This window comes from Sparus aurata, chromosome 17 (genome assembly GCF_900880675.1).
Source record: "Sparus aurata chromosome 17, fSpaAur1.1, whole genome shotgun sequence".
NCBI classification, from domain to species: Eukaryota; Metazoa; Chordata; class Actinopteri; order Spariformes; family Sparidae; genus Sparus; species Sparus aurata.
Genome location: NC_044203.1, coordinates 25,965,308 through 25,985,771, shown reverse-complemented (window position 1 = coordinate 25,985,771; position 20,464 = coordinate 25,965,308). Strand labels below are relative to the sequence as shown.

The 20,464-nt window shown below is 41.0% G+C and overlaps 1 protein-coding gene across 1 annotated transcript in view; it reads right to left on the bottom strand.

The window, feature by feature from the left end:
• tmem145 (transmembrane protein 145) overlaps positions 1–20,464 on the bottom strand; it is a 51,158-nt gene that overhangs the window by 23,760 nt on the left and 6,934 nt on the right. The window contains exons 2-5 of the mRNA XM_030393567.1: positions 9,761–9,835; positions 9,178–9,255; positions 6,004–6,090; positions 3,937–4,038 (exon numbers count right to left, since the gene is read on the bottom strand). Of these exons, the coding sequence (XP_030249427.1) occupies positions 3,937–4,038; positions 6,004–6,090; positions 9,178–9,255; positions 9,761–9,835 (342 nt within the window). The remainder of the gene's footprint in view (positions 1–3,936; positions 4,039–6,003; positions 6,091–9,177; positions 9,256–9,760; positions 9,836–20,464) is intronic.

The following is a 20,464-nucleotide window of genomic DNA, read 5'->3' as shown; positions in this document are numbered from 1 at the left end:
CAAGATACTGAGCCCAGACAAGCCTCAAAGCTTTGCAAGAAATATTTGAAGAAGACAGAGGAGTCCTGCCTGTCGTGGACTTTCCTCCACTGTCTGCTGACCTAACAAAGACAATAATTGTTGGGTTCGGCCACTTTCAAAAATGTCAAACCAGTTTGATATGAGGCCTGAGAGCGGACTGGTAGTATTGAAAATATCACACAAGACTCACCAGCTTCCAAGACGACCATATTGAGAGCCCATTAATGAGAGTGTAGCAGCACTGCAGTCCATAAGGGATACTGCAACACACCATGTTTTCATTTCTCAAATCATTTATCTTAACTTGTCCTCTGCTAAAGTTGAGCATCAGAACAATAAATAACAGAAGACTTAGGCTTAAGAATTTTTCACAATATGTTCCTGATTAAGTTTTTTAAAAAAAAGCCCCGTAAGGAAATGGAGAGTTTCTCTCCAATGAAACGCTAGAGGGCTTTTAATTTGAAACATTGCATTAACATCGTAATGCAGCAACTTTCACAGTAACAGGAGCAGAAGATCAAAACAAAGTTTCGTACTGCGGGCTACAAAATCAGTGTTTAACGCTAGTAAGCTGCAGCATAACCCGCACCAACTGGAGTTCTCTTGTGGATGTTGGTTCTGAGTAGTATAGTGGCATCGTGTGTACAACTCTCAGTTTTTGTACATCATAACAAGACATAAGCTGAGCTAATCGGATATCCCAGGGCTCCTGCTATCCAGACATGCCGCTCGTTCTCTCCACTTAATGTTAGTTCATTCGGTTGGCACGACATCTAACCGGCTTAGGCCGGCAAAACTGGAAAAACCTCCTGAACCCTAAATAATTGTTAATTGCAGCCCTAACAAAGTTTATTTATTTACTATTACAGAAGAATCACACACTTAAGCAGTGTACTTGGTGTTCGCACTGTGAGAAAAACAAACAACAAATCATCAAGCCTTTTCATTTCCCATAAAAGGAAAGCATCTCTCCCAAAAGACTTGCAACACTGTCAAATACTCCTGTTATTATTTCTTATTTATTACATTTAAGAAGTGCAGTGTTTCAAGTCCAAACTGGCTCTACAGTGAATATCCTTCTTTATGTGACTGTGTTACAAGTCTTTATGAGAAATACGGTTGTTCCAGTGAGTCCTGGACAAAATGCAGCAGACACGGGTGTGTTTTCTGCACCGTCTGTTCTCTAAAGATGAGTCACCTGGCCGAGCTGACAAGTGAGACATTTTGCCCATTTTAGCGGCCCGCCCTGCGCCCATTAACAGCCAGTCTAGTTTCAGCGCTTTCTTGGATCCCCGCTGAGGTAATTTTGTTTCATTAACAACAGTTTTTGCTCAGCATAATAAGGAGAGGTTGATGACGGCCATTCAAAACTTTCCATTAGTCTACCTCTGTCTGAAACACCGTGAGGATGAATGCCTCACAAAGTAACGCACAGACAACAGTTGGCTGGGGTCAATGACAAGCAGTGAAGCCACGTTATTGAGTTGTTCCGTTTATGTTCAATTAGCTTACGGGCTCTATCACTGTAACCCATCAAAAAAGGCAATACCACAGAAATAAGTGTTATTTTCTGATCTTTGTAGCTGCAAAAGATTTCACAGATAAAGCGAGAGCTGGAATGTAAAAAATGTGTGACAATGATAGCTTTTAAAAGTCTTAATGTTATATATTATCAAGGGAAATGCCATCAGTGTGCATCCGCAGGAGAAAGAACAGCATTTAAGCCTGCTGATTTCAGTGAACTTTGGTTCCTCTGCAATTTACTTGTCTGAAAAACCTTTATCCTGACCGCAAGAGGTCCTCTACTCTGTAATTTGCGATGACCTGAATTTTATTCATAATGTCTATTATTTTTCGCACTGATGAAATAATGGTTATTTACAGCCTTGGGGTTTCCTGCTATAATTAATCAAGTGAAATTGCCTGGAAATGTTAAATAACCTCACATTTTACCATTCCGTGCAGGAGAGTCTACATTTGGGGATTGAGAGCAGCCGTCCTCTGGTTTGAAGAGTTTATGAGCTGATATAGATTTAGACCCACTTCAACACAGGTAAAAGACTGAGATGGGAAAATACATTAAAAGGTGAGAAAAAGGGACAGAGAGAGGAAAATGGCAGCGCATAAAAGTGATGGTGCGCAGATAAATACATGGAATGAGTGGGAGGCAAAGATGAAATGAGCCCAGCAAGATGGCAAGATGGAGAAGGAAAAACACAATTAGTGACAGGCTGACAGAGAGGAGCGGGAGACGGAGAGGTAAATAGATATGAAATGGCGTGGGGCGAGTCGCAGCTTGGTGACGGAGGTTGAAAGGGAGCAGGACGCAGCCAAAGATTGTGAGCGACAGAGGTAGGAAAGACAGAGAGGTGTGAAAGCAAAAGGGAGACGAGAAGGCGAGCAGCGGGAAATTGGCTCCGGGGCACGGTGTGCATATGTCCCCGGGAGCGGAGATGAGCTTTTATACTTTAGTCCAACAGCATTAGGCAGCGTGTCTATCAGCGGACGCTGGCGTGACACTAAAACACGCTCCGCAGGAAGCATCCGCTCTAATCATATCCCTCTTCAGCGAGCGCTCTCAACTGACTGCATGAAAACAAACCTAGAGAAAAAAATCTCTCAGACACACACAGGATCATGACCAGGAGCATGACACTGACGTTACCCAGCGTATGACACTGATAGGCAGGCAGACACAGTGATTCACATACAGAGAGAAATCGTTCTTATTCAAACCTTTTCCTCACCCACTCTCGCAAACATGAAAACACTAGACATGTTGAAAAAAAAATTCAAAACACAACACAAACACCTAGTTCTGTGATTCGTCCTTGACCGAAGCCCTCGGTGTGGGAGGATGTATCATCGCCAAGCAGAGCCATCATTATACGAACTTGTGATTTCTCCCAAAGAGCACCCCAGTCCAGACTCACATCAAACGAACAAACAAACTCACAGAAAGAAGCGACCACTTTTTGCTTCTTTTTTTCCTTCTGGCACACCATTGCCCATTAAAAAAACAACACAATGCTTAAAAGTCCCTGAAGCTAGCTAATCAAAAGGAAACAGCAGAGCTCTTGTAAGGCATGGTTAGTACAGTTTAAGAAAGGAGTCGCATATTAAGAGTCTTTGTTGAACAAAGCCGTGTATCATGGGGGGAGAGATAAAAGCATTTCACGGTGTCCAGGGGCAATTAAAAGGGAGATGCACCGATTCAAGATCAGCTAGAGCATTCGTGAAGAAGGCGGATGAAAAGGGGGTGAAAAGGGCATTTTGGTCTTAGAGTAGAAATATCAGTTTTCCAAATTGCAATCTTTTTCTCATTTTGATAAGTGCTGTAAATCACAGAGTCAAGTTTTGCCTATTTACCTTCTAGAATCTGAAAGGTAGCCTGGTGCAAAAAACCTTGAATGGAAAAAGCACATGATGGGACAGAAATTGTGCTCAAGTTGATTTAAAAATGTAAAAAGGGAGCCAGCACAAAAAAGTAGCCTTTAAACATCCAGAGTTGCACAGAGCTTTCCTCCTGGGTATATTTTTGCCTCAGCTTTCACATTTTAATATCTGATGCTGCTGCTTGCACCTGAAATCTTATTTTTTTGCTTGACCGCAAAAACTTAAAGAACATGTTTGGAAACAGCTCTTTCCTTTGGTTTTCCTACTTTCAATACATTTACAGATGTCTTAAACAAGTATTAATAATCCGCCCGAGGAGTGATCATTAAGTTCTGATGGACAGATGATGGTAATGATGGCGTTAATGACGATGATGTTGGTGATCTGGAGAGCAGCCGAAACAAACATAGACTGCACAGGTATTTTTGAGGCCCTCAGAGTCTTGTTTGTTGGTACACCTGCCCCTTAAAGAGAGGAAAAACCCAGTGGGGTCAGGGGCCGTCAGGGGTCAGTGCTTACCCCGCACTTGCTGAGAGCGATGTACCACCATCTCTCCCTCACCGAGCGGAAACTACGGCCGCCCACGCAGCTGAGAACCTCCTCGTCCCCGTCTCCCTCCACCTGGAAACGAGAGATATGAGAGAGAAATGAGCGGAGGGGGGTCTGCACAGAGGATGTTGTTATCCAAAAAATGCAGCGCATTTTACCTCAGAGACACATTGAATTATCACACTAGAGCGAGAGCCTGATATATCAAGATACAAACATATTTCACACCCCAATATAGCCTGAAATGTGGCAACAAGATCCACTAACCACCACAACAACAGAGTCATGCTGGCAATCACACTTCCTAATGCGATAAACAAACACAATGTGTTGCTTATTGAAAAAGAGGAAAAAGGAATATCTGAAAAGAAAAAGAGGTGTTACAGGAGAAAAAGATCTTTTGGACCTTTTCTGGTTGACTGGGAAGCATCATCAACACCTTAGAACGTGTGAATCAGTAAGATGCTGCAAAAACACATTACAGACCATTAGCTCTCGCTGCCGCCACCCTTCTCCCTCTGTTTTTTGTTCATCTCTGCTCCATATTTTTGCATTACAAAAGAATATGCAATAGGAAAGATGAAAATAATACATATCTGGTGATAAAAAGGAATAATGTAATACTCTGTAAAACATATCACAACATGGAGAAGTCAGAGGTCAGCAGTAGTTACAGGAAAACATCCCTGCATTAGATTATGTGTTTGTCTGTATTAAGGGAACTGGTATGGAGGACTGAAACCACCCAACAAATAAATAAAGGAATAAATAAATGATGTGACTGATAAATAAATAAGCCATTAAATGCACCAAAAACAATATTAAAAATAAATGTGGGCATTTATTAATTCATAAATCGAGTGCAGCGCCTGTTCAAAATATGTTGTTTGGCACTTATCATCTGCTAATGTGAGGGGTTTACAGATCCATTCTCGAGCTCAGACTCATCAGGGCCACCCCGATAATATCAAACATGTTTGGTATTTATGAATTTAAAAACTGGATGATAACATCGGTGCTTTCAAAGCCGGACCGCAACAACCAATGGGATAGGTGTCCTGGAGCAGTTGACGGTGCTGCCAAGCATCGGTAAACATCCTGGCTCCTGAGGCTAAAGTTAACTATCATGCTACTGTTGACAGAAACTTGACAGAAAATCTCAATTTTGACACCACATGTCCTCGGTGCCTCAGCAACAAACCTGCCATGTGTGAAGCAGCTCGCACAAACAGTTCTGAAGACATGCAAATCACAGGGACAAAGAGAGATACCTCACTTTAAAGTGAAGAGATATTTAATTTTTTAATTTGCTTCTGGTTTTTCTGTATTATTTTTGGTACATTTAGGGACAGAATTTGTAACATTTCTGAATTGATTAGACCTTTGTTTTATATTTTGACGAGTAATGTACACTTACACTTTCCACAATGTTCAAACCCAAAGAAATCCATTATTTTATTTAAATACATTTTCGTTCATCGATTGAGAACAGGCTCAACAGTTCATGTAGTATTGAGTGTAATGTCATGCCAGTTCTGCAGACACTTCTCAATCTGTGACTATATCCATATAAGGCAATCCCTGAACCCCGAATACATCATATCCACTATGGATAACTATGGAAACGTGGTTAACTAAGCCACTATGTAACTGATGGGCCCATTTGGTCGCCTGTTGCTACAACTTCCAGGAGAGAGTCAGAGAGCGAGGGAAGAAGTGCATCAAGACAAATAAAACTTTAAAACGTTACCTCGTCCGTGAACATTATTGCATGAGTCACAGTGATAGAGTTTCACTGGCGATGGTGGTTGTTTACCAGTGAAGACTCCCATGATCCCACGCTTTTTGCCCTTTTTTGGTTTGTTTTGATTGAGAGAATCTTAGCAGTAAAAATGACATACTGTGTGTTTAACGGTATATTAATGACACGTTTATTGAGCCATTTATTCTTTTATTTTGGCAGTTTCAGTCCATCGTAGACGGGATGCAGCTCAGTATGTCAACTGTGTGTATATTTGTGTTTTTGTTTGCTCTTACCACACAGCCTGACCAGGTGTACCGCGTCGTGAGGTTGATGACCTGGTTGTTCTCAGGCCTCAGCACCGCTTCCTTCTGGTAGCAGTTCTGGCAGGCGAAGATGCAGTAAAAAAAAAAATATCATTGGAGCAATGTTTTAAACATTCAAAACTAAAACATTTTGTCATACCCTCAGGCTTTTTCCATCTAGTTCTGCCTTTGCAAAATACCTTTCAATAAAGCTCAGAAGGAGGACCCAAACTTGTTGCATTCAGCTGCGGGTTACAACTACGTTCATCTGTATGCATATTAACTAATAACTGAGCGGCAGTGAAAGCCTAAGAGACCATTTTTCCAGTCCGGAAAATGCATTAAATTAAATGTTTCATCAAAAATGTAATTGAAATCACGACTACGTTGCCTTCTGGTCTATTGAAGCCGCTGTACATTGAATTCAAATTGATATGTTTTTGTCTCTGCTGTGATGGATTTCTTTCTTTTGTGACTGCTAAATATTAGTGGGGTGGAGAACGAAGGCTGCACTTGTCGAATCTGGAAAAGTGACACCAAAGTCTGCCTGAGAGCTGACAAATAGTGTGCTGTTTGTAGCTGTGCTGGAAATACCTCAACATCACGTCACACCTGCGTGTGAGAAGATGCCAGGCGAGGAGAATACAACAACACATGACTGCGTGGGCCGACACATGAAAGGTGCTCGGTCAATGTTCGTATTCTTTATAGAGTGTGCTAGACTATTTTGGCATGGCTTTTCCTACAAAGACAACACTTGATAACGCTGTTGTTAACAGTTTGTAACACAGAAACTCAACACAAGATTCTGTTAAATGAGATGCTGCGTGCCTATATAATAACTCTGAGCTGGTTAAGCTGTAAAAATGTGAGAGTGGAGGACATCCACCCACAGTAAATGGTTGCATTATACATAATTCATCAGTTGTGAAAGCTATTTAATGTTGAATTTATAGACTGCATTGTGTTATACCGTATCTCAAGGTATATAAAGACGAATACAACACACATTAAGAATTCATGCACGCTACTACTACAGCATGAAGCTAATATTGCATGAGTCCACTCTCTCTGCTCTGAAAGCCAAAAAGATCTCAGATTAGATCTAAAATTCTAGATGTTAAATGTGCACTGCATAGAACGCGGACAGGAGAATAAGTGTGTTGACCCACCAAATGTAGGACTAAATGCACACTGAGACGGTGTCGTCGTAATGTTTGTTGCGTATTCTGCAGTCATCAGCCCTATGAACACATAACTTTTTTATTAACTGTGGACCTGTCATCCAATTTCCTTGTGAATCTACCATGATCATAATTTGTAAAGTACAAATTATATATTACCTACCATCTTTCAAAAAACAACAAGGTCCTGCGTGATATTAGTCCCTGTGAAGTGGCGCGTCTTTAATAAAAGGGAATTTTTTTTTTAAACTGCTGTTTTCTGCTGTCAGACAACTTTCAATCGCAGCTCATAACATGTTATATGCATAAGCAGCTGGCAACTGTGCAGTGTGATCGACTGAACTGATGTTTAATAGATAAGACAGACAGTGTTAGAAGCAGTCGAAGATTATTTTGCAGCCGGCTGTCGAGGAAGTGTGCAGAGTTAGTCGACAAAGTGCAACACTGAAAAGCGAAATAATCCATAACTTCATTCTTCGAAGTGTAGTGACACCAAATCAATCCACAAACGGAAAATTCAAAACACTCTAATCCCCCAATTTCTGTGATGTTACCAACGTGAGACCACAGATGTGTCAGGTAATTTTAGTGAAAGTAAGTGAATATTTTCCTTTTTCGAGATTTTAGCTCATCGTCTATTCTGAATGAATGAGGCATCGTTTGTGTTTTGACACCGGTTTGCTTAGAAGTAATTTGATCCTGGGAGTTAAAATCTGTGATTATCATTTCTTTACCGAAGCTGACAACAAACCGAGGAGACAGAGCCAGTAAATATGAGCAAATACCAGACTTTGCTCATGCCATGCAACTGCGCCACATGAAACACAGGTGTGAGGCGGTGATTTCTACATCACAATGAAGTCCATTGTAATCCTAAGTAGGTCTATGGATTCATAAACATTTGAGTTCATAAAGTCATTGAAAGATAATTAAAATGTAATAAATAGGGACTTAAAATGTTTGGTGTATTGATTTGATGTAAGGTCTTTCTTTAGTTGAGGGCATTGTGGGCAATGTTGCTGTGTGGTGATGTAATGCGTCAGTGGTATTATGGGTCAGAACCAACATGGCTGCAGAGGAAGACCATACGGCTCCAAAATAAGCTTTTCTACATGTTGTCCAAGATGCCAACACGGTAACTACTTTTTTTATTTGTTTCATATTTAAGTATAATGTTGTTAATGTGCCCTGATATGGACACTGGTCATTTTATTTAATTGCAGCACACTTCTGTTGTGCTGATGTATTTCATACTGACACAAGCATGAGACACTTTAACAATGAATGGGAGATGTATGTTCTGAAACTCTTGTGTCTGTTTCATCATTTCCTGATTTTTTAGCTCCATGCTCAGATTGGATTTGAAATAAAACACAGACCTCGAGGCTTAAGTGCTGACTTTCAGATTCAAGGGTGTTCATGTATTTTTTCATCCAATGATATTGTTCGGTGAACAATATCAATAACTGCATTTTTTTTATACATCAACTCGCCTGATATTGAGCCGTGCATTCAATATGGATGTAAAAATCCTCACAGCAAGGCTGATTATAAGCCTATTTTCCCTTGTTGGACTACTGGGCCAAAACAACAAAAATGTGTTATAGAATCTTCTATAAAATAAAAAATAGACAAGTATCTGCAGAAAATCTTCCTGCTGCCATTTCCTGTTCAGGCAAAAACCCTCTGTTCACAAATATGGATCGTATCATCCTTGATCACCGCGTGTATCATCAATAATATATGAATGCCTGAGAGTGAAAAGCCTTTTCAGGAACGGAGAACAGACAGCTTTGTTTTACTCGGAGCAGCATGAGCAGCGTGTGATCCTTTAGCTCGAGCTTAAATGTGAAAATTAACCGAATTGGAGTCACAGGGCGTTATCATTACACAGGTGACATGAGAATTAGTAAATGGAGCTGTGTTTTGCTTTAATAATGGCTCGTGGAAAGATGTGATGCAAAGGGTGTCGGTATCTCACCTTTTCAGGCCTCTTGTACACGGCTGGCCACTGAGAACTGTCATCAAAGTAGAGCAATATGTTCTGACAGCAGCGAGACTGCACAGAGGAGTGACAGAGAACGGGAGAGAGCATAGAGAGTGCACAGATCAGAGAGGAGGCAGAGAGATGGTTTGAGATTTATACGACAAAAACTGTTTCCAAAGACTGCAGGCGACGACGGTAAAGCAAGGCACGGGTAAAAAAAAGGAGACAGAGCAGAAGAACAAAACAGACGCGTAGAAAGATGGAGCGGGGGAGAGCAAAGGAGAAGGAGGAGATGGAAAAAGAGGACGAGGCGTGTTCGGCAGGAACAGCCGGAGGAAGAAGAGAAGAGGGAGCGAGCGATGGCATCAGTTTAGATAAGGTAAGGGGAAGGGAAAGAGGGAGAACGAGTCAAGGGGATAGACACTGATGTAAAAGGGAAAAAAGGATGAAGAAAAAAGAAAAGTAAAACACTCGTAATGCCGGAGAAGACAGTGTGGGCATGGCTCAGGCTATGAGGAAAACTGATCCAAAATAATAGATGCAAAACAAATGACACAACTACATTAAGTCGTCCTACCTTTGGATAGCGGAACCGGAAGTCCAGGCGTCCGAAGTCAGTGAGAAAGCAGAAGCGAGTGAGGAAAACCCAGTCCTGGAGTCAAGAAAGAGAAGAGAGAAGGGAAAAAGTGAAATAAAGAAATACAACACCAATGAAGCAAAGTAAAAAAAAATACATTGAGAGTCTACAGTCATGCTAGCAGATCAGTGAGGTTGTCATTAGGAACAACAGTGCTTTGAGCAAAATGCTAATATCAGTATGCTGACATGCTGGAAGTCACAACCACGCTGAAACCTCCAGGGCTGAAAAATGAAGCCAACGTGCGTGCCAAACACCTGCAGTACCTCGAATGGCCACTCGAGGCTAGCTCCAAGGGTGAGTCAATCCCAATCAAACCCGATGTTAAAAACCCCCAACTTTACAGCAAAAATATACATGTTTAAAGCCTGGTACAAAACTGTTGTTCTCTATAACGAATTGCCCCAGTTAAAATGTACAGTGGGGTGAATTTTACATAACTCACTCGTTTAAATTCTAAAAGGTGCTAGCTGTCAGAAACCAGGCTTCATTGGACCTGCCTCAGCTCCACCATGCTCCGTGGTGGCACAGTGGTTAGCACTGTTAGCATTAATGTTAGCCTGAAGTGTAGCCCGCTGGGAGTTTGCATTGGTTTCTGCCAGGCTGTACACTGCACACTGCTCCCTCTGGATGGGTTAAATTCAGAGTACCAATTTGACCATGTTGTACAATGTATGTGACATGGAATAAAATTCTTCGTCTGTCAAGATATTTTACATTGGTCTGTAGTGGAAGGCATGTTACAAGTTAAACAGAGTTACATAATACATCATTTCTAAAAAGTTGCCGGACCACCTCAAGGCTAACACCAAGCAATGTTAAGAAAACTAGTTAGAAGAAGTATGAGTGCTGTTTTTTTTGTTTTTTTCTTTAAAAAAGACCCAGCATCTAATCTCTGCTACAGGTCTGCACAGTGATGAGATTTTACACAGGAGATTTTTGGTATTGTTGGACTCTCTCATTTACCAATTTTCCCAATAAAATGTCCTTGTGACTGTTGAATTATTTCAAGAGGAAAGGTAGTCTTGGTAAAGGTATAAGATACAAGGTAATTTATTCATCATTACGCAACACGGGTTGCATAACGAAATGAAAGTTTGTAAACACCTTCCCTCAACACAAATTGTCCATTTTCTTTTCCTGTGACCAGACATTTGCCAGGAGCAGCTATAAACCAAGCTGGATTAGCATGGCTCTTATTTTGACTTTCCTCCTCCCTGGGATGGTCCAAATTATGTTTTAGTCATGATGAACACCAATTTTCTTCTCCAATTGCGATGAAATGTGTCTTCTTTGGGCTGTACATGATTTAGCAACAAAGTGTTCAAAAACACAAATCTTGCATAATTTGGAGAAGCTACAGCCGCTGCATCTTCATGTGCCGAACAAAATCAGTCATGTGATGATCAGGAACTAAACATCATCGTGCAACTGATGATTTCTACATCTGAAGTCTGATTTTTAGGTTGATGGAAGTCGTGGTCAAAATCTTTGCGAAACCAGTCATTGCATTTCATCCTGAGAGGAAAATGCCTCTGACAAATTCCATTCAAAATCCATCTAATAGTTGTCGAGACATGTCACTTAAAAACCACAAATAGCAGCCTCGTGGAGGGAAAAGAGGAAAAGTCAGGGGACTACAAAAGTCAGTAGCGGTTATTGACTCAGACAATAAAAGTCTATACCAATTTTTATGCCAATCCATCAAGATAGACCAAGTAAGTGCTCAAGATAAATTTAAACTTTAAAGGATCTAGGGGAGCAACAAGGTTATTTGGATTTATCCTCTGGGCACCATGGTCATCCTTGTGCCAAAATGTAAATCCATCCTGTAGATGTTGAGATACTTAAGTCTGGGCCGCATGGTAAAGAGGCTGACCAACACAACAGACTAACAAACATGACATCCTGGCAAATAAGTAAAGGTTCTGGAGAAGCACATGGAAGCTAAAGATGTAGAAGAGGGAGATGGAGCAGAAAATAAAAGCTGGAGAGGACATAAAACGGGGCAATAAAGAAGTGAAAGAGAGACGATGGGGAGTTAAAAAAAAATGGGCAGTTTCAGAAAAGTAAAAAAAAAGAGGAGGAGAAAATAAAAAAGTGGTTTAGGTGGAAGAACAAAAACAAGAAAAGGTATAGAGGAGGGAAGTTTTGCAGAGAGGTTAACTGTAGAGGGGGTAAACAGAGAAGCATTAAGGGGCTGCTGAACACTTTAATAAGGGAAAGAGGTGAAGAAAAGGAGAAAATCTGGCCTTAATATTATTCAGCTATAAGCTTGGCAGCAGGAGACCAGATAATAGTGCTGATGGTGTACTTCATTCAGCTTACATAAGGCACTGCAGCAGCACCAGCATGGCAGATCAGTCAGTGGTGGTCTGAGATTATATATATATATATATATATTTTTATATATATATTTTATATAGATAGATATATATTTTTATATATATTTATATCCTGTACAGCTGTCGGCAGACACATCATTTAGATATGGATCATAGTGCTGAACACAGCACTAACACCACATTACTTATATGTTGTTTACACACAGCCTCTCTTATCTGGAGGACTGCCTGGTGTGAGCAGGCCCTGCTTGGGGAGCCGGAATAAATGAAGAGTCCTGAACCAGAATGAGACATCAGAACTTTAGGAGAAGTAAAAGCTAGTCTCGCAAATTGGAAACTAATGACACAGGAGTTATTTAGACAAATAACACTAGGGAGAGGCCTGAGGCTGGATTACAACCTAAAACACTACAGATTTGGGGGAAAATGCCTTTTAGTTAAGAGGAAACAACCCATTTTTCTCTGTTGATCAACATACAATTCATCAGCAACAGTTTTGCTAACTGATTGTTTTGCGAGGAGGAAAAAATGCCAAGATTCATGCTTCTTCTCGTGGGTGTATTTATGCTGCTTTTCTTAGCTGTGTCTGTTTGCTTTGGCTCCATTATACTATTTTCTAACACCTTATAGAATGAATGATTAATCGTTTTAACCAGTAAGAAAAATCACATATTCATCCGTAATGAAAATCTCATTAGTTGCACCCCGAAATAAATGAAATTGCCCAAATCTCTACAGCAAATAGCCACACAAGAACACCGCTGGATTAAAACTGCCCAAAATGACCAACATTTAATCGTTTTCTGATTTTAATTAAGTATAAAAATATTAATTTTTTGATACTGCTGATACAATTTTGTCTGGACTCCGCACATATTGAGTTATATTAATATATGGTTGAATTAATTGATACTTTTTACTTGACTATATACTTTTTCTTTCTACTGTAGATTAGGAAATATCAGATTACACCAAACAAGACCAAGAATATGATCAATTGGCCTTTACAGAAGAGCTAAAACAATCATTCAAAAAAACGCAAAACAATAATCTTGAAACTACTAACACGATAATTGATTAAAACATTCGGATATTCTCTGTTTCCTGCCTTTGAATGAGATAATCTGCAGCCTTGTTTGTCTCAGTAACTTTACATTTCCGTGTTTCAAAGTGCCGCTCAGATGTGAAAAGAATTTTGAAGACTTCCCGGTGGGCTTTAGAAAATTGTGATTTCTCTTTATTTTACGACATTTAACAGGCCAAAACAAAAAACAATTCAACAAGAAATTAAAATGCAAATTAACACTTCATGAAAATTAACATTAGATGCACTCCTTTTAAGATTTAGCTCAGAAAATTGATGATAAATGAACAAGCCTACAAGCTACAGGCAGTGTTTGGTCAGTGCAGTCATATAGGGCGACTGGGAAAGCAGCTTATTATGACCCATATTTATGTTTGTATGGAGGATGAACAGCAACAAGTGCGCCTAGGGAGAGGGTTGGAGATGGATGGTTGGGTCAAACAAGCACTGGGGTTGGGCCAATGAACAATGCCATCGTCCATCGCCGGTGGCTGACAGCTATCGTCTACTGAGCCCTGACCAATGTAACACTGTGATTTAAAACGTCCCTCAGCAGAGAGCACAATAAAATAGTTTGCCCCCTCCGAGTTTCCGTGAGGCAGGAGCTGTTTTTGTTTGTGTCATGTGGGAGAGGAAATAAATAGAAGTTTGCAGCTGCTGAGTGCGCTAACATTACGTCTCCATACCCCAGTTGCTATTTTCTTACTAATCCATCTTTATGTCAAGCTTCTGAGGTTGAACACAGCTATGTTACAGACATCTGGTGCACAGACAGAGAGGTCCTACTTGTAAGCAAGTTGAATTTCGAATTTCATTCCCAACGCGTCAAACACTGATGCTTTTGGTTTTCCCCAATTTATTCTACTCAAATAGTGACACTTTAGAATGACGACCGGTCCGACCTACAGTCCCAAAGCGTAAGTATTTGAGAACGAGAATCAAAAATCAACTTTCCTCCAACAAGGACCTTTAAACTTGGCATAGTGATGTATGTTTGTGGTGCCAGGAGACTGTTTTCTTCTGCTGGGCGAGACAGTTAGAGGTTGCAGTCAGTGGTGAGCTAATGAGCAACTGCTGCCTGGCGACTGAGGGGACACACCGCCGCCAACTCAGGAACTCACATTACATAACTTGAAAGTTGCAGACATAACAAACCTTAAGCTTAACCGTGATGTTTTCCTTGACCTGAACAAGTCTTGGGGGTCACTTTTCAATCAACCTATTCAGTCGTTTCAGTACGAGGATGTGTTGAGCTTCAATACCCAGCCCTGCTCATGACTGTAATCATGATGTATGACTTCTTGCGTTTCTCACTCCTAAGTGGAGGGCTATACTTTATCTGTATATGATGATAAGACAGGCATTCATTCATCATTTCACACAGAACGGTCGGCTGGACGGTAAATTATTCCACTGCAATGTAGCTTCTTCAGACCAGGAAATCACAGAGTGTAGAAATAAGAAAACCCCCCAAATGATAACAAGGATATGATATATGTTGATGTATCTCCAAGTTCTGTTACATCAGGTAATGTTTATTTCCCTTAAAATCAATTGTACTTTTCAATATGTTAAAACAAGCGGATCCAACGTGTGCCCACTACTGCATCCACACACATCCAAGAATCTGTTGCACAGTCCAGCCTCTTCAAGCACTCGTGCACAATCCTTCTCCTCCTTTTTAAAAACGGGCCTTAAGGTTGGTTTGTTATGAACTTTTGATCTCCACCCAACCAGCACAACTCCCCGTGCGCCATTATATTGTAATTACCTCTGCCCCGCGTTCTCCCCTACATAAACAAGCACAGTAATTTCTGTGCTGAGAAATAAAATGCAACCGGAGCAGTGTAGCGTGGCTAGCAGCGCTGCCTCCATATATCACTGCAAACAAAACCGCAGCCATATTTCAGACGCTGCCAGCCAGCTTCATCCCCCGGAGCCTCTGGGTTATAATTCATGGCAAACTCCAAAAGTCACTGAAGCCCGAGACTCACTCTCCGCCCTCCGTGTGTGTCGTCCCGGGTGACCATGACAACCGGGGCAGCGGAGGGAAGCGCTGACCCAGAGATGAATCCCCGGGGAGAGGAGAGATGGGTGGTCTGCTGTGGATGGTGCGGGGGGGTATATCATTTAACTCACCGGCTAAGACTGTAAAAGACCCCCTTGTTGTTGGACTCACACAAACAGAATTACCCATGAGCATCTGTTGCATGCTCTCGATACAATCACATGCATATCCACACCCACCCCTCCTTCCCTTTTCCGAAGCCCCCATTATTGTCATAGAAACCGGAGCATGCCTTAGTTTGCAGCTGCCATAGAAACATCAAAAGGCCAAGTCGCTCATTCGAACACACGCACACACTCTTGTCCCAGGCTCGTATGTTCGGCCTTCAAAATGACCGACTCACAATCCCAGCAGCAGTACACAGCTCCGAGTGAACAATGGCATTCACAGCAGATAATTAGTCAAGACTTCCTTCCTGATATATGAGCCAATTATTATAGGCTCCACACACACCAAAGACGACACATGTGGCTCCTGATTGTGAGCCCAGCGCGTTCACCACACTAGTGTCTCTGGGCAAACTTTCTGCGCTTTCAGTAAAGAGGTAACAGCTGATTAATGGAACAGAGAGGTAATTAATCAGTAGAGCTGGACTTTAAACCAAACTGGATTAATTATGAACATTATGAAGATCTTACTGAACCAAGTTTGTTCTCGTCACAATTTCTAGTTAACAAACAGTAACATCTGACAGGAAGTTCAACCAACGTTTCAGTCAAAAGTCCACCATCTTTTACTGTCAGACACGGACATTATAAACTAGGGTTGATAAAGTTGAAGAGGGCTGCAAGAGTTAGCTAGATTCTAAAGTTTCCCTTCAGGCCTTCCTCCAAAACCAATCCCCGGAGAGCACAAAGTCATCAGAAAACTACCAAGAAAACAATGAAAAATGGTAATATTTGGTACTAGGGCTATCACAATATTAGATTTCCGTGGCATAAAGACTTCCCGAGAAACGATTTTATTGCGACATCTATCCGAAAATTTGATTTAAAAAAATGCTATCAGTCAAAACAGTCATTGTTTATTGTCCGTTTTGTCTCTTTTTTGACAAATTAATATCACTCAAAACACAAGTGAAGGAAGAGAGCATCTATAAACTTAACTGTTTAAATCTGTACAGAAAAACATTACATTTAATGATAATAATTTTCTGTTTTATGGCGGGTGGCAACCAGCTTAAGGTCCATTACTGCCACCTACTACGACAAAACAAGAAGGGGGAGAAACAGAAATTATTTAACAGGCACTATATTATATACAAGATATTATGATATGTGTATGTTTAAGGCAAAATACATGTTTCATTTTTAAATACATTTTATTTATTTATTATATATATACATATATATACACACATACAATAATCATGTAATTAATGAAATGCCAACAAATTGAGAAAAATGCTCATCAATTGCTTATCATAGTTTCCCAGAGCCCAAAGTGACGTCTATAAATTGCTTCTTTTGTGCGAGAAACAGTCTAAAAACCCAAAGACTCTTTGTTCACTATCACAAATGACAAAGACAAGAAGCAAATTCCTTCATTCAAGCAGCAAATGTTTGAGGTTTCTGCTTAGAAAAGGACTGAAATGATTTGTCTATTATCAAAACGGTCGGCACATAATTCTCCTTTCATTGACTAATTGTGTAATTGTCGCAGCTCTACTGGTCACACAGGACTGTGATTAAACAGCACTAACTAATATCAGAATTAGAATTAAATACTGTAAATGAGATGGTGGAAACTGTCATTTCCAACACGTGAACATTAATATGCTGCTGTAACAGCCTCCTCTCTCCAGGAGGGCTTTCTACAAGACTTTCAAACCAGGTTGCAGGGATTTTCTCCCTTTCTGCCACAAGAGCATCACTGAGGTCAGAGACAGATGCTGGGTGATAAGTTCATCCCAGAGGTATTTAGTGGAGTTGAGGTCAGAGCTCTGTGCAGGCCAGTGGAGTATTTAATCAACTCAGAGATTTCTTTATGGAGCCGAGTGTGTGCACAGGCAGCTCCGTCATGCTGAAACAGAAAAGAATCTTCCCCCAACAACTGTTCTTCGAAGCACAATAACGTCTGAGATATCAGACACAGCTTCCCTTGAATGGATCTACACCGGAGCTGAAATGATGAGTTGAAAGCTCTCACGTGTCGTCCCGGCATTACCTCACCAATTAGCTGATCGGCAGAAAAATAATTGCCACTTATTTTGATCATTGATTAGTCATTTGGTCCATTTTCAAGCTAAAAAGGCGGCACATTCATTACTTTCAGCTGCTCTAATGCGAGGATTTCAAACAGAACTGAGCATTTCTTCTTTTGGACGGTTGTTCATGGAAAATGTGACAATTTTACACACTCGTCAGCAAGTCAATTATAGGGGGAAAATAATTAGGAGGCAAAAAGTCAGTGAAAATAACATCACTATGTAAAAATGTTGTTTCATTTATCCTCAAGTGTCAACCTGCACAGATTTTTATATCCCCGAGGCCTCTTGATTGTCAACAAATAAAATAATCATTACAACAATTTCAGTCCTTTTTTAATGCAAACTTGGTAACCGTTTGTTATTGTACAGTGAATGTTTGTGGGTTTTGCTCTGTTGGACGAACAAAACAAGCTATCTGAAGACAAGTGCTCCAAAAAATTGTGATGGGCATTTTTCACTGTTCTTTCTTTCTATAAAAAAAAAAATATTTAAAGACATTTTATCATTGATAATTATATTACTGAATAAATAACTGAGGGATGAATTGATGCTAAAAAAAATAAACAATTAGCGCCTACAATCCCCATAATGCAACTTGACTGCTAACAGCTTGGTCTGAGATACTGGTGTGTTATGCTAGTAGCAGCTAATGTAGCATTGCACTGATAGCCTCAAGCAGAGACGTGGGGTGAGCTACGGAGGTCTGGTAACCTCACTTCTTTCTAACTCCAGATGTCTAGCTCCCTCTGACCTTCCTGACATTTCCATTGGGGTTTATAGCATATGATGGTATTTGTGTGTGTGTGTGTGTGTGTGTGTGTGTGTGTGTGTGTGTGTGTGTGTTTTGAATGGTTCATGTAATACAATGTTGTGCCTCTAATATGCAGTTGGCCAACTGGAACAAGTCCTGCTGGGTATAAATATTGACAGGATAATGAACAGTTAGGAAACAAGCGCTCCTCTTCCATAAATTCTTGCTGGAGGGACCCGGTGACACATCGGCAGGCTAAACGGAGATGATGTTCTGCGAGACACCTGTGAACACACTTCAAGCAATAACTGAGTCTGACAAGGCCAAGACGGCATCAACAAGCCAGCGTGGCGCTCACATAGCTGTTAGCACGATTCACCTTTAGGCTCAAGCTATTCCACTGACGTCAACGACTAAACCAAGTGGACCGCTGGTTAGCCTGCTGCAGCCTTGTGTGTGTGTGTGTGTGTGTGTGTGTGTGTGTGTGTGTGTGTGTGTGTGTGTGTGTGTGTGTGAGTGGAGGGTAGAAAAAGACACTGAGCCCTGGAGAACAGCAACAGTGGATGAGGTGTCTACCTTAATCCCCTTTTAGTCTTCTTATTTCCCCACGGCCACTGCATTGTGATGCAGAATCACTCAGCCTCCTAGCCAGGCGTGCCTGCACACGCGTGCATGTGTTTGTGTGTGTATGCGTGTGTGTGTGTGTGTGCGCGCACCCCATTAATCAAGTTCCGTGCCTTGTTGCGGTATCCGGTCAATTCAGCATCTCTCCGTCTCATTCACTCTGTGCCTCTCTCTTTTGTTTCTTCTGCACAGTTTCGGTCCTTTTTCATCTCGGAAGCCTTTTCTGTCTTTTTCTCGTTCTCGTCAGATCCCTGTTTGCATGCTAAGCCTCATTAACAATTAATTACCAATCAGCTAGTCAAGTCACCCCTGGACCGCTGGGCTTCTCAATGATTCATTAGCCGGGGTTACACAATGCCGCGACACATAAACACACTCACGTCCAAGACACACACACACGAACACAAACACACTCAAGCCCCCCCCCCCCCCGCTCGCTCTCTGTTTCTCGGGGTGTTTCGCACAGGTATAGACAGACTTTGCAGACATGCAAACACACACACCAACACTGACGCTAACATAAGGACACATGAAAACACTCCCTCATATGCACTCACACACACGCTGCCTGTATCTAATCACAATGTCCTCATTAAAAAGAGATGCAGGAAAACTGATTGAGCTGGAAGTTCTACGCATGCAGGGTTCCCAGAACTTCAATGTCAACTTGAAGGATTTTTCACAGCGACTTTTCAAAGTCTTGTTTGCTGAAAATTTAAGAATTTAGAACAGGCATATTTTAAGATAAGACATGGCATTAATTAAAATAAGACATCTCTTACAAGGCCTCGCTTCTTCATGCTCCTATTAGGTCCAGAAATCCTGGTGAAATCTTTCTTTTTTTTTGTATCAACGCCAACATCCATCATCATGTTTTACCTCAGGACGTCAGATGTTGATTTTAGGATGGAGAGAGGGACCAGTGAGCTGGGGCGCGCTGATGAATTATGGGCCCCTAGATTTTTTAAATTAGAAAAAGAACTTTCAAGGGCATCTGTTCATTTTCATTAATTTTCAAAAGACAGAAGTTTAAAGACCTCGCTGGTCTAATCCACAAATTTTCATTAGAATCCAAAGACCAAAGACATTTTAACCCGTCTACAGCCACATTCCTTTACCGAGTACCAGCTCAGGTCTGGTTCTCTATATCATCAATTCCCACGAAAGTGCAGAAAACTAGGGCTGAATGATTGATTATTTTTTAATATCAACATCGCAATTTACAAAGAGCTCCAAGTTGGGTATAAATTATATACCCAAAAGTTTCTTAACAAGCTTCAGCAACTAAGTTTGAGCTGGTGAATGCACTCCTTTGACTTATTTCACCAAGCAGATGTCAATTCTTGAGTTGGCTGAACAACAGAAAGGAAACTTTCTTCTGCTGCTCGGAGAAATAAACTCTCTGCATGCTGATGTCTTTCACACTTGTCAGCATGTGGGAGACTACACGGGCATGTGTTCTCTATAGATCACTATTCAAGTTTACCTTAGAATTTCACTACCTCAACATCCAGCAACTGCGTTAATGATTATTTGTTTATGTGACTCTATTCATGCTGAAAC